Source organism: Amyelois transitella, chromosome 15 (genome assembly GCF_032362555.1).
Source record: "Amyelois transitella isolate CPQ chromosome 15, ilAmyTran1.1, whole genome shotgun sequence".
Lineage (NCBI taxonomy): Eukaryota > Metazoa > Arthropoda > Insecta > Lepidoptera > Pyralidae > Amyelois > Amyelois transitella.
In genome coordinates, this window is record NC_083518.1 from 5,517,882 (window position 1) to 5,531,361 (window position 13,480).

Here is a 13,480-nt window from a genome sequence, read left to right on the forward strand (position 1 = left end):
ACTATTTGAATCTCAATTCTATCATTGAGCCAAATAGCTGAACGTGGCCATTCAGTCTATTCGAGACGTGTCTCTGTCTACCCCGCAAGGGATATAGACGTGACCATATGTATGTATGTATGAATAGAATAGAATAGATTTTCAAATTCTATAATTTTACTTTGATTTTTGTTCTTTTATTATTGTAATAACAAATATGTCAATGTATGTGAGTTCTTGTAATTAATAAAATTGTTTATTCATTATTATTATATGAGCAAAATTATTAAATCTGCCTTTTTTACATACTGTTCTCTACTGTTTTTTAGGCGAGTTGTTGTTTTTTAGCTTTTTGGGATTGGCAACACTGTTTTCATTGTTTCTTCCATTCTTTCAATTTCTTTCTCTTCCGGCTGTCAACTGAAGGCAAGGTGGGTGAATGCCACATGTGTGTAATTTTGTGAATTTTGGGTATATTTCAACAGAATACGGTGTTAATTTATAAGTTTTGAACAATTAAGGTAATATAAGTTTTAAATTTTACCAAAATATTAGTATGCAGTAGGTATTCTTTTGCGGGAATGTTACTAATGAAACTACGCCACTTACGTTGTGTGTTATTAAATTACAATATGTAATGTAATAGCGTTGTAATTTAATTTATTACATAGGGAAGCATTCCCACATTTTCGTGTTGATTAGTTTTCGTACAAACTCTTAGTAAGTAGTCTTAAAGTATGTAAAACGATCTTAATATTATAACCTCACTTTTAGTCAGTGCATTGCATTGACGAAATTTATAGACAAGAAAATTAAATACATCTTACATGCAATCACGTTTATACCCCGCGGGGACAGACGGAGTAGACAAAGCCAACAGCTTCGACACGACAGAAAGAAGGCCATGTTCAGCTCTACTGCTTAATTTTTTATTAAAAATCTGAATAAACTTATCCATTGAAAAGAATATACGTAGTCTTCGCTTTCATTTCGTTTTCAAAAATTAAAGTTTTATATTTAACTTATTTCAGATGCGTTCCGTCACGCTAAAAGATGTTGAACAAGATAAGGTTGTCAAGTTCATCGCTGCCCATTTAAAGAAGTAAGTTACTTATAAAAAATTATACCAAAAAACTAATTTTTATGCTTTTAAGATAATATTTGTGTAGAAAGTTAGGTATGACAGGGTACACTTATTTAAAAAAAATATTATCATCAATAAACAAAACACTTGGATAATAACATCACCATATCCATCATTAATAAATTTTTTAAAACTGCTCAAAGCTACAAAACACAAACAATATTTTTGCTTTCTGATTTGTGATGACCATGAGTTAATAGCCAAATAAATTCTTGTGACTGCAAAATTAAAATTATACTAGATAATTAAAATTATACTAGATAATTTTAATTTTGTAGTCCTTCTTCAGTCAGTTATTTCTAACAAATATTGTTGTTAAACTTTAAGGACGGGCAAGATCAAGGTACCAGAACACATGGACTTGGTGAAGACCGCCCGCTTCAAGGAGTTGGCTCCTTACGATCCTGACTGGTTCTATGTGAGATGTGCGGCAGTCATGCGTCATATCTACATCCGGTCTCCAGTTGGAGTTAAGACTGTCACCAAGATCTTTGGTGGCCGCAAACGTAATGGAGTCACACCCTCGCACTTCTGCAGGTAATGTAATCATGAATACATTTTTCAGTTATTTACAGGAAAAGGCAGTTTGAAATGAATATTTAGGGCAAATAATTTCTTTATGGCTGTAAGATAAGAGTTTGGAAGGAATTAATTGATATCATTGCATTGTAATAGAACTCCTTATTCTGCCTTTGAGTCATTTACTAATGTTTGCTTTTTGTCTAGTCTGGCCTTTGCTTTCTTTGCTATATATTAAATTTTAAATTAAGCTAAAAGTAAATACCAGCAATTAAAAAAAATTACAGAGAAAGATGAATGGAGGAAGCTATACTTAACTCCACCGACAAGAGTTAGCACTTAAATTTGAGAAGACAAACAAATATTTACATTACTTTGTTGGTTGCGAATAAAAACAAAAACTGTTTGACTGATTTTGATGATTTGGGGTATAGAGACAGACAAAACCTTCAACAATTATCAAAAAAAGAAAATTAGTTTTTTTTTCTGGAAATTCTCATAGACTTAATGTCCTATGCAAAAGTTAGGTTAGGTGACAATCTTTCATCCTCCTCTTTTTTAATAAGTCATAATATCAAGATGTTCAAGTGACATACTTAGGCCATTTTACAATTTAGGTGTTCTGATAGACACTCCTTTTGAAAGCTAGTCATTTATATCCAAGTAGCAAAAAGGCTACTCATTATCATGGATATATATATGTTCTTGCCTGTCAATTTGCATATATTTCCAGTCATGATTTTCCTCGTGGGCCAACTGAAATGCGCAAAGAGTTATGCCATTAGGATTTTGTTTTTAAATTAATCCTGTAGACCCAACACACTTGATGTATTAGTATTTTTCACTCTCATAATTTTAGTGTGCCTTTTTTTTAATTATAAATTTGTATTTGGTTCCAGATCTTCTGGAAGCATTGCTCGCAAAGCGCTGCAAGCCTTGGAAGCCCTTAAGTTGGTGGAGAAAGTCCCTGATGGTGGCCGTATTCTCACTGTACAGGGCAGGCGCGATTTGGACAGACTTGCAGCTCAAGCCCGCTTAAAGGCCAAACAACAGGCCAAGCAGAGTGTGATTGTCCTGTAATTAACTAATAAAAAAGCTTTAAAAACTAATCTTTTTTTTTATCATCTCATGTCATTATCCAGTAGAAGTAGAAGCAAATCAATAAATAACTGTTCTTAGTAATCAAATCTTGGTACTGTAGGCCTGAAAATAAAAGCAACCATGTTCAAACTACATATTTGGATCTCCATTCCATCTTTGGGCCGTGCAGTGGCATGTAGCCATTCGGTTTATTTTAAGATTATTGGCTGTCTTTTTCCAAAATGGTTATGGACGTGAGGTAGGTACCTAGGTTTACTGTATAGGTTTTGTAAATAAAGAAATTAATATATAATGATTGTTGTGTTACGAGATACTAACTTAACGATACTGTATTATATAATAATACTAATATAAAGATACTGTATTATATAATAAAACTTATAAAGATAAACATCCAAGATCCAGGCAAATCAGAAAAAGTTCTTTTCTCATCATGCTCAGGCCGGGATTTGAACCCGGGACCTCCGGTGTCACAGACAAGCGTACCTACTACCCCTGTGCCACAGAGGTTTCCAAAGTATGTTATAAACAATATAATGTATAATATTAAAACATGATTAAGATGGGAAGTAATTCGCAAAGGTTGAAAGGCAAACTGTGATTAAGCAGATTAAGTATCTCTTTCCATTCCAGCTTTCAGGTTACTGGAAAGAGAGAACAAGATATTGCTTTCGTTAACAAGAGGGTAGGTGGTATTTAACATATCAGTTTTTCAATATCCTGACGATTTTCAACCAATGACTGGGCTGCTTTTATTCAGCCTGTTCAAGACCTTTTTCGGGTGTCTCAAAAGAAATGAACAATACCTAGTCAATGTCATTTATCAAAATTAATTGTCAAGCTCACGCTCGCTCAGTGTCAAGTGTCAAGCAACAAGCAAACTGTCAAGTTAATATGGATTCAAAATTGTTGTGCAATTTTTTGATGTTTCGTTTGGTTGTTGTGTGACGTTGTGAGGTTGTGCGATATCATAGCATTTATTTGCATCGCAGCTACTCTACCTACAGTTTGATTGAATGATCGGAGCTCGCGCTCAGTCAGTTTTCGTAGATTCACGTTTGTGTACGGACATGCAGTGATCTCAAAATGTTAGCATTTGGACGAAACACGGTGTTTATTCCGCTAGTGTTTTGTGTATCATTTGTAATTAGCTTGAGGCAATATGGGACTTCGAGCGGGTCCCTGTACGTGGCAGAAGATTTGTCAGAAAGGGGCCAGAAGTATACCATTATAAACAGAATTAATGAAGAGGATAGTACACAAATAGAAAGGAGAAAACGCGAAGCGGCCCCGTCTCCTCCTGTTGTACAGAAAAATATTAGTACATGGGTAATGATCCGTTTCCTTATTACAATTCATTCGCTCCCCTTTGTTGTGTTTATTTATATTACTCTCTCCCGTATCACGCAAAGATTTGATGTGTTTACCGTTATCACCCACCTTGTCTGCTCGTCATTGTCTGTTTTTGATAACGGCGCATTTTACTTTTTGTATGCTTTTTGTACAATAGTAAATTTTAATGATTATATGTAAAATATTATACACACATGTTATTGCAAAATTGCCTTGTCATGCAGATACTTGACACCTTTCCAATTTTTTAAATAATCATTGTAGTGCTATCTACTACCTACATATAAAATTATAAAACCATTAATCTCATTGGCACCTATTACTATTTTTAATTTAAAAGTAGGTATGCTATCTTAAAGCTTGGTTATTTTCAAAATATTAAAACCTGCACTACATATTTTGCATGTTTATTTTGAAATATCATAAATGTTCAATTTTTTTTTTTATAAAATTAAATTAGGCTAAAAGAATAAGAGTCTTCCTACTAAATAAAGATGTTTTTATATAGCTAATAATAATGTTTAATACATGTTGACTTACAATATTGAGATTGAGATTCAAATAGTGACAGGTTGCTAGCCCATCACCTAGAAGAATCCCTTGATTCTCCTTGGATCCTTGATTGACTTTTACAATCTGCACAAGAAGAGAAGAAGCTGGAACACTGTTGTTTTGTTCCCTACAAGACCTGTATGGCAGCTTTATGCATTTGCTGTATAAATTAGTTATAAAAGTTAATTATTTTTTTTTCAAGACAACCCATCTAAATGACAGTCATCAGCAGCTCATGGTACACTGGGTAGGGGAAGGGTCAAATGTTATCATTTGTCTAGCCCGAGATTCAGTGCCTAGGGCCAAAGGAGGAATCTCACCTTCAGCTCTCTTCATTTCTTATGACTATGGGAAGAACTTCACCAACAAAACTGAAAGCTTCAGGCTCGGAGATGAGCCCAACAGTGGATATGCCCAGTTGGACAAGTTCTTCAATCATCCAAAGTATCCAGAGTTTGTGAGTACCACATTTTTATTTTATTTGTTTTAAGAAATCTACTAGTATTCAGCAATAAAAACAAGGAGTGTTACTTATTAAATTTGATAAATATATATTTCCAGTACATATTCATTGGATAATTATAATATGTAAAATGTTATAATAATTTATAAGTTTTGTTGTTTCAACTTTTTTATGTATGTTACATTTATCTGTTTTGTGTTTAAGTATTGTAGTTCCATTCTATTTACAACAATTATTAGTAATAATCTAGAATACATTCAGGCAAAATTGCCTTATCTACATCTACTTATGGTACTTCAAACATTTCTTGTTTCTATTATATTATAACTTTGTGTATTCACAAAAGTTAAAAGTGACATTGACCTAAACATTGTTGAGATAAGCTATCAATATCTTACAAGTCTGATAAATGTTTGGTTACATGACAAAAACTCTGTAGAAAATTAAGAAAGGAAGTTTTGGATAGATGTTTTTTTTTTTATTAAATAAGGGTTTTTGCTGCCAAGTAAATGATAAGTTTAAATTAACTTTCACATTCAAACATTTAGTAGGATTATTCCATATATCTTAACCTTTTGTGCCTGAGGCTAATTTCCCAATTCCCATGCTAATTTCCAGAATTAAAAGTAAAACCTGTAGCTAGCAATGTCTCGTGTTATCTCTGTACCAAATAAATGACTAATACTTTAGTATTTCCTTAATAGTATGCATAATATGAATGGATTTTATAAGTGATATATTACATTTGGTCCAAACCTAAGTTAGCATTTTCGTGTTTTGGATGACATACCTAAATAAATCAAAAAGTCAATAACATAGAAATAACCAGTTGATATGTGGAGGATAAACATAAATCTGAATCTAATTTTATGTTTTCCTTGACGACGACTTCGATGACTGGGTATTTATTTAGATATAAATTCATTTAAGGGAATTTCCCGCATAATTAACATAAAAAGAAACAGGATCTTAGCTATCGTGATATTTCTGATCGTGACTTCTTTTTCCTTGTATTTTATTTCCAATCCAATCACGTATGTATTTGTAACTAGCTTTGCGTTCTTCATTTCTATTCGCTTAAGAAATTACAGATTTTTGTTTCTATAGTGCTTTTCCTTTTTAGTGCGTGTTCGTGGACTCTACCAACAAGAAGTTGTATTACACCAGCGACAATGGGAGGAACATCCATCGGACCGACCTCAGTTTCCATCCAAATGAGCTGGCCTTTGACGAGGAGTTGCCCGATCGATATGTTATTCTGGATAAAGTCGGCCCTAACAGGACGGTTAGTTAATTTTATTTAGAGCGAAGTAATTTCTGAAAAAGTTATGTGTCTGAAATAAATATAATTTGCAAGATTGACATCAATGTAAAGTACAAAGGAAGCGCAAAGTAAATGCATACTTACCGAAATTTTTCAAATCAGATTGCAACTGGAATCACAGAAAGTGATAGACTATTATTTGGACAAATGTAGTGCCGCAGAAACTACTTTTATACTTGTTTCTAAATAGAAAAATACACTACTTGTGATGTCCACAAAGGAGGTAATCTACAAACTTAGTCTTTGTCAGGTGTAAAACATTTAATCTTGTTGCAGCTTTACCTCACCCTGGACGGCGGTAAATCATTCAAGATGATCCAAACTTACGTGAAATCGTTCTTCTGGTCTTCAGGGCCAGGTTTCTCAAAGACTTTCTATGTGGAACGGTGGAAGCCTGATTGGACTAGCACCGTGTTCAGTGCGAGCGATCCCGCCGATTTGGGGAATGCTAACGTCCTCTTTGAAGAAGCCAAGGATTTCCAGATCAAAGGAGATTTCATGTTTGCTACTAAGGAGTCTAAAGAGGTGAGTGTTTTCTCCCAATATTTACAAATTTATTATATATTTACTTAGTCACAAATCATTCATTTCATTGAAAAATCTTTAATTGACTTCTTCAAAACCTTTTTATGTTTTTTTCATTAAGTTCAGTGTCAGTTTTATGCTGCCTCTGTAAAATACGCGAGCTCAACTTCTTCACGGTTTTTTTCTAAGTTGGTTGGTACCTAACTCATGTGGTCTCGGGCTCAAAGTACAGACTCCATTGGTATTCGAAAGTACTATGTCTATCGTCAATTCAACAAAGGACTTGTATTTCCATCAGTCGACGTCTTATCGAATGTTCCAGGAACAGACAGCATATCAAGTTAGATGTATGCCTCTGATATAAAGCGAACTAAATTCATTGTATTTTGTAATCTATTATTAAGAAGTCAAGGAGTATTTAAGTTTGTAAGCCAAAACATATTGTTTATTTTGCTTGTTACCTACAAGCTGAGCTCGTATGTCTCATGTTTCAACAATTTGATAGCTACCACGAATAATTGTTTATTTTATTTAAGCCGTCATAGGTATTCGTTAAGGTAATTTGATGTTAATAATTGCGCCATTAGCGGAGATAGCGTCCTAAAAATCCTTTTTAAAAGTCTTCAAAAATAACGAATTTCCCTAAGAGAAGTCGTGGGCCCTAAGCCCAATCGTCTTTTTGTGAACAAATTTTTTGTATCAATTGTTATTCGTGTACAGTAATTATCGTTTTTGCACGCATATTGGTTTTTTGAACTTTAACAAGTATAAAATAAACCTTCATGGCATAATTAACGTAAAATCTATATACTTATATATAATGGTGTGGTTATTTTTATATATGGTATTTTACGCATGTTTTAATCAATATAGGATGTTTAGAAAATAATTGTAGCTTCTGTTGTAAACTTATTTCGGTACCAACTAAATTTCAAATTACTCGTAAGTACTCCTAAAAAGAAAGACAATTGACTTTGCAAATACTCAAAAACTAATTTATATTTGATGGAAAGTGGTCACCAAAAGAACTTGTAATCAAATAAACATAAAGCCGATATTATATCAGTATGTCTTTATCATATTGATAAAAATAAGATAGTGATTTGTTTATATTTTTTATTAAGTCTCATTAAAAATGTTTGGCACATGACGCAAACAAGTAAATAATAAACACATAAAAATTCACATAATATAATAACTCACCATTCAGTTTTATCTCGATTTCATAATGTTGAAAACTAGATCTGGATCTACATATATTGGACGTATAGTTAATTCTATATAAGTAGTATCCTACTCCCGTGCCAATTTTATTTAGCGACTCTGCTACGATAACTGAAAATAATAATATACATTTCATTAAACTCTGTTAAAAAGCTTTGAAATAATTCTTGAAGTCAAGTTAGTCGATTGATCATAACTGCTATTTCTCTTAGCCGATTATGGCGAAGTAGAGTTTTCACAACGCTCCTATGACAATTTATAATCCACATGTGAAAATCGCGTTCAAATTTGTTTGGTGTTTTTGTAGTTGTAGAGTGGTTTTGTAGTTACACAGGTATAACTTCCTTTTTTGAATTCTGTTATCAGTTTTTAGGAAAAATGCACATTTTCACTGTCTTATTATTCTTAGATTTTCTTCACAAAGTTCTCTGACTGACGATTATTTAGAGTAAGGCATTGCGTTAGTTCTGCAGTGTGAACGTACCCTCAGCATCACATTTGTAAGGAAGAAGTAGCAATCGTCGCAAGGAAGTTTCTAAAGTGAATAATGCGAGGCAAATTGCTTGCCTCTGTTGTCCCCTGTATGTACTTGGTTCAATTTTAGGTTAACTCCAGGTTAACTACTTATTTACAACGCCGATGTTTTCCTTTAAAGTCTATCGAATTAATAGTAATTATTGCTAACAATGGCGTATACCTAACAGTATGTAATAGCGATAGGTTATTCCGCCTTTAAGCGATCCACCTAATCGTGAACTTCGAGTGACGTGATCATTGGCTCTGTCTATCCTGTGAGAGGTAAAGACGTGATATGTATGTGTAACACAGGTCTAAGACTTGAGCAAAATGATTGTATGTTTGTTACTAATAATACTCGTTTAGTTTTGCTGCTCTCACCATTTTCGCACTTTCTGAAAAGGTTTTCCTATCCATGAGATTCAACAAAGTAGAAGTCATAGTTCTTTGTTTCATAGTAGTTTCTTTGTTACATATTTTAACCAGAAAATGTTCTTTATCCACCATAGGTATAGTCACCTACTTATAACTAACTAATAGGCAATCTATTACCTGTACCAAACACTTTATCACTTACGAAGTAGACTTAGTTCAACAGTCGCAAACGCAAAAAATAATATATGCGAATTTAAGTACGTACCTTCATTATCAGTTAGCTGGAAATTAATGTTTGGGGAAAATTAATAAACTCAAGATTTTCCTCTAAAACATGCATCCAATGAATGATTGATCGATGAATGAATCTTCTTGTCTAATGCATAAGAGCATTTTTAGAATGATATGATAATGTTATGTTTATTATTCTTCGTATTTTATTGAAAACTTCCGTGTAACTATCTTGAAAATATATATAAATATACACGGGGCAAATTACACAGATTGAGCTAGCCTATAGGATAAAATAATTATATATCTGTAGGCTATCTGATAGATAGTTTAGGTAGAAAAACAAATTACCTAAGCTGTTCTATTTCTATCCGTCTCTTATCTTTCGTTCTGATTCTGACCTCTAATAAATGTACCAATCTGTAGGAAAGAAAACTATTCAAAACTTATATTATTATCGACTTCGAAGGTTAACACTTTTATCGTCTTTATTTTATTATAATTATTTGGACTATAGCATTCGATATGCAATATTTTGATCTTAGTTTTTAAGTAAATTTAATCTTTATAACATCAAAAAAGTAATGATTTTACAGAAATAATTTAAGGACGTCTTATCGAACTGAAATTTCTTGTAGCCTATTTTTTGAGAGACAGTAAAATACTGTCTTATCACGCTAAAAATAGTATAATTAAGAGCCTCGTTTAATGGTTGGTTAAAAATAACTTAAGTACTTTTTGAACTTCAATTTAAACTATCAGCCGGATATCGTTGCTTTGGTACCTATTTAATAGTATTTCCATTAGAATATATTTTCATAGTAATACTCTATCCATGGGCAAACGGCTAAAGGTTCTTTTTGTTTTTTTTTTGTGATATTTTTTTTTACATATATATAAGTGCTATTTGTGCATTTAAATGTTAACACAAAATATAGCGAAATTATTGAAATCTCTGTTATCTAAACCAGTAATACAATAACAGAGGTCAATGGAATTGTGGGTTTGAATTAGATCATACATATTAGGGCGGTAATCGAACTCACTCCCCGCAGCGAGTCACCCGTGTCATGTGACTGGGTGGTATTATAAATGTTGTTTATTTGATGCATGCTCCATTACAATGTAATGGAATCAGTGTTTAAGCAATACTTGGTCAATTTAAGTAAAATTGAATGAATCAATAAGTTCTGCTGTTTTGCTGAACATATCTTTTTGTGAACCGTTTTTTGTCGAACAAACTGGCACCAGCGTCACTTTTAAGTGGCTAACCAATTTCTAGTTCCCACTTCTCACATTAAGAGTATAATCAGTATTAATCAGAGATTGGTGATAAAATTTGACATTTAGTATAGCGTTGTTGACTTACTTATTTATATGCTTTTAGTCCACTTGATGCCTCTCTATATACTCATGTCACCTCGACTTTATTCACTTTGAATAGTGGCGTGGTTTGTAATAATTGGATAATTTAATGCAGCGGGTATGCATTCTGTAAAGTCCACTCAAAGTCTCAAACCCAATGCTTAGCTCCACTTGGCGTCAGTTTTGATTCGGAGCAATCAAAGAAAGTGATTTATTTACTCGTTTACACAACACAAAAGGGCTGAGTTGACTCTAGAAATTTGGAATGATAAAGTAAAATCAAAGACGTTATTGAATTATACATATATTAAGATTTCTGCACTGACGCTTTGGAAGCGGCAGTAAACTTAGTTTAATTTATTTGACGTCAACCAATGTTGCAAAACCAAAAGATATGACAATTAATATTATGACAATTAATGTTTGAAATAATTAATTATTTCAAAAACTTTGATATTGCAGAAATATATTTTATTATCCACTGTAGGAAGCTCTCTTAAGGAAATCAGATATCCTTAGTGAAAATAAATTAAGTACATAAATTCAACAAAAATATTGATGTTGTCTTACTAAAATATAGTAGCTTTATTGTATCTCTGGCCATGAATATTGAACTAATGTATAGTTTAGATATATCTGATAAGAGGTTGCCGACCTATCTGTAACATTAACATTGATCTCACATTTACACACGACAAAGTGAACGTTGTTGTTTATTTTGTTTTATTTTTAAATCTACTTTGAAGAATGTCGAGACGAAAATAGATATTTTTGTCTCGACATCTCTAAAGACGCTGCAGATTGGATAAAGTGGAAACGCCTTCTCATAGTGGCAATGGTGCCACGGGGAACCCCTAAAGATGAGGTACAGTCTCAGGTACCTGTGCACATATATTGACTCTCCATGCACTTTAATTTGACAATTTGTCAGCCAGCATCTAAAGTTCTCCTCAAATATGGTAACATAATTAACCGACTTCAAAAAAGAAGGTTCTCAATTTGACCATATTTATTTTATACTCCCAAATGTTTAAAAAGTATAGTGGAATATAAGAACACTGTTAATTCAAGGACACTGAGGTATTGTTTCTATAAAATACAAAATATGAACCGCCGTTGTTCATTCATCGTTGGACGATAAGGATAAGGTTAGGTATACCGGATAACACCTGGATCATTAGCGTTATATGGTATTCGTAACTCTTTGTTTCGTTTAGTTATAAATATTTAAAAAAAACCTACAGCCTGAAATTAAAAATGGTGATTAAAGATACGAAGGTCAGATTAATTTCACATTTCGAAGATCCTTACTATATGACCTCAGCGGCAATCGCTGATTGACCATCAACTCTCTCATACCTACATATGTACAGTTGCAATATGTAAGTGATTTGCCGTCTCACAAAAAGCAACTCAAATATACATATGTGTAATTTTTTTTTATTTTTATAAAATAGTGCATTCTGATAGTGCGCCCACTAAGACTACAAATGTGTAGGCTCATGATTAAAATGAACATCACCAATAGGTACTCAGAATCGAACACTTGCAGGAAATGTTTACAAAGTCCACATTGATTCATTTGAATAATTAAGCGTTTACTAATAAATATGGGCGTTGAAGCGTAACTAAAATTGTTCTCAGTTTTCTGTTTTGTTCTCGATGCTATGACTTCGGTCTGTGGTATGTACTATATACTAAATAAAGTAACAGGCCGCTAAAATGGTACTTTTTTTCAAATCAAATCAAATCAAATCGTTTATTTTGTGAACATAGGTTATCACAGGTTGACATTTTATTGTGAAAATGTACACTATGTCCCGCCATTGGGCATACAAAATTAATATTTTAAATTAAATAATAAAAATTACATTGCCTCATATCAATTAACAAAAACAGAAAAATGTTCATGCATTTCTAATTTTTTTTTTTTTTTTTTTTTTTTTTTACGTCATTGTTAGTCAGATAGGTAGTAAATTATTCAAAATTTATATTAAATTAAATTAAATGAAATGTTACTCTGTCGGATTAATTATAATGTCGAACTATTGATCGAAAGAACTATTGCCTACTTTAGGCTTTCTAAGAATAACAAGTCTATCTTAAAGTATTGTTGCATAAAGGAAAGTAACTATTCCTCCGAAATGCAAAAGATGTGACTTCAAGACCAAAGCGTTATGAACTGCGTCAAATTAGGCGGGTGGAACACAACATCATACTTGACATAAAAGTAATCTTCCCTAAAGGGTGATTTACGATTTTCTAAGCCAGTATTTGAGTGCAATTGGCAAGAAAATTTCTTAGATGGGAGAAAGTGGAATAGAGTAAATCACATAATGAAACCTCGAAAATACAAAAGCGTTTAGTGAACAGACGTTTCAAAAATAAGTACATTTATTAAGCCAATATACTGCTATACTTAGATAGATGAGTATAAAATAACAAACTACCTATAATTATATTTATCAGCGGTAGAAACAGACCATGTGGCATTTTGCAAATATGAGTAATACTAACTGAACACTATCAACAAAATATATTGTTGCTATAATCTGAATCACGCTGCATTGTCAAGGAGCATCAATTTATGAATCATTATATGTAGGCATACAAAATTTGTTCGATGATATTTTCTGTATACTTTATATCATTTAATAATGTTAGCATTCTGATAAAATGGAATCTCAATTGAATACTATACAATGGCGGTTATAAACTAATTTATATTTGTTAATTTTCAACTTAAGGTGCTTTAACATTCATAAATAATCATAAGTGCAAAATTAAAAAAATACTCTTATGTAAATAT

The 13,480-nt window shown here is 32.4% G+C and overlaps 2 protein-coding genes and 1 long non-coding RNA gene across 4 annotated transcripts in view; 2 read left to right on the plus strand and 1 right to left on the minus strand.

Annotated features, from left to right (window-relative positions):
* The first annotated feature begins 326 nt into the window (after positions 1 to 326).
* LOC106140640 (small ribosomal subunit protein eS19A) lies at positions 327 to 2,751 on the plus strand. Its single transcript, XM_060948284.1, has 4 exons — positions 327 to 410; positions 1,011 to 1,081; positions 1,451 to 1,660; positions 2,542 to 2,751. Exons 2-4 carry the CDS (start codon positions 1,011 to 1,013, stop codon positions 2,720 to 2,722), a joined length of 462 nt encoding a protein of 153 aa, XP_060804267.1. The 5' UTR covers positions 327 to 410; the 3' UTR covers positions 2,723 to 2,751.
* Positions 2,752 to 3,673: 922 nt separating this feature from the next.
* LOC106141583 (sortilin-related receptor) overlaps positions 3,674 to 13,480 on the plus strand; it is a 37,191-nt gene continuing 27,384 nt past the window's right edge. For both annotated transcript variants that reach the window (XM_060948281.1, XM_060948282.1), the window contains exons 1-4: positions 3,674 to 4,072; positions 4,851 to 5,105; positions 6,235 to 6,396; positions 6,712 to 6,960. In XM_060948281.1, the coding sequence (XP_060804264.1) occupies positions 3,830 to 4,072; positions 4,851 to 5,105; positions 6,235 to 6,396; positions 6,712 to 6,960 (909 nt within the window). In that variant the 5' untranslated portion in view covers positions 3,674 to 3,829. The remainder of the gene's footprint in view (positions 4,073 to 4,850; positions 5,106 to 6,234; positions 6,397 to 6,711; positions 6,961 to 13,480) is intronic.
* Positions 6,248 to 6,717, minus strand: LOC132902556 (uncharacterized). Its single transcript, XR_009657176.1, has 2 exons — positions 6,520 to 6,717; positions 6,248 to 6,428 (listed from the first exon to the last, which is right to left on the minus strand). It is a non-coding gene; the product is annotated as an uncharacterized LOC132902556 (long non-coding RNA).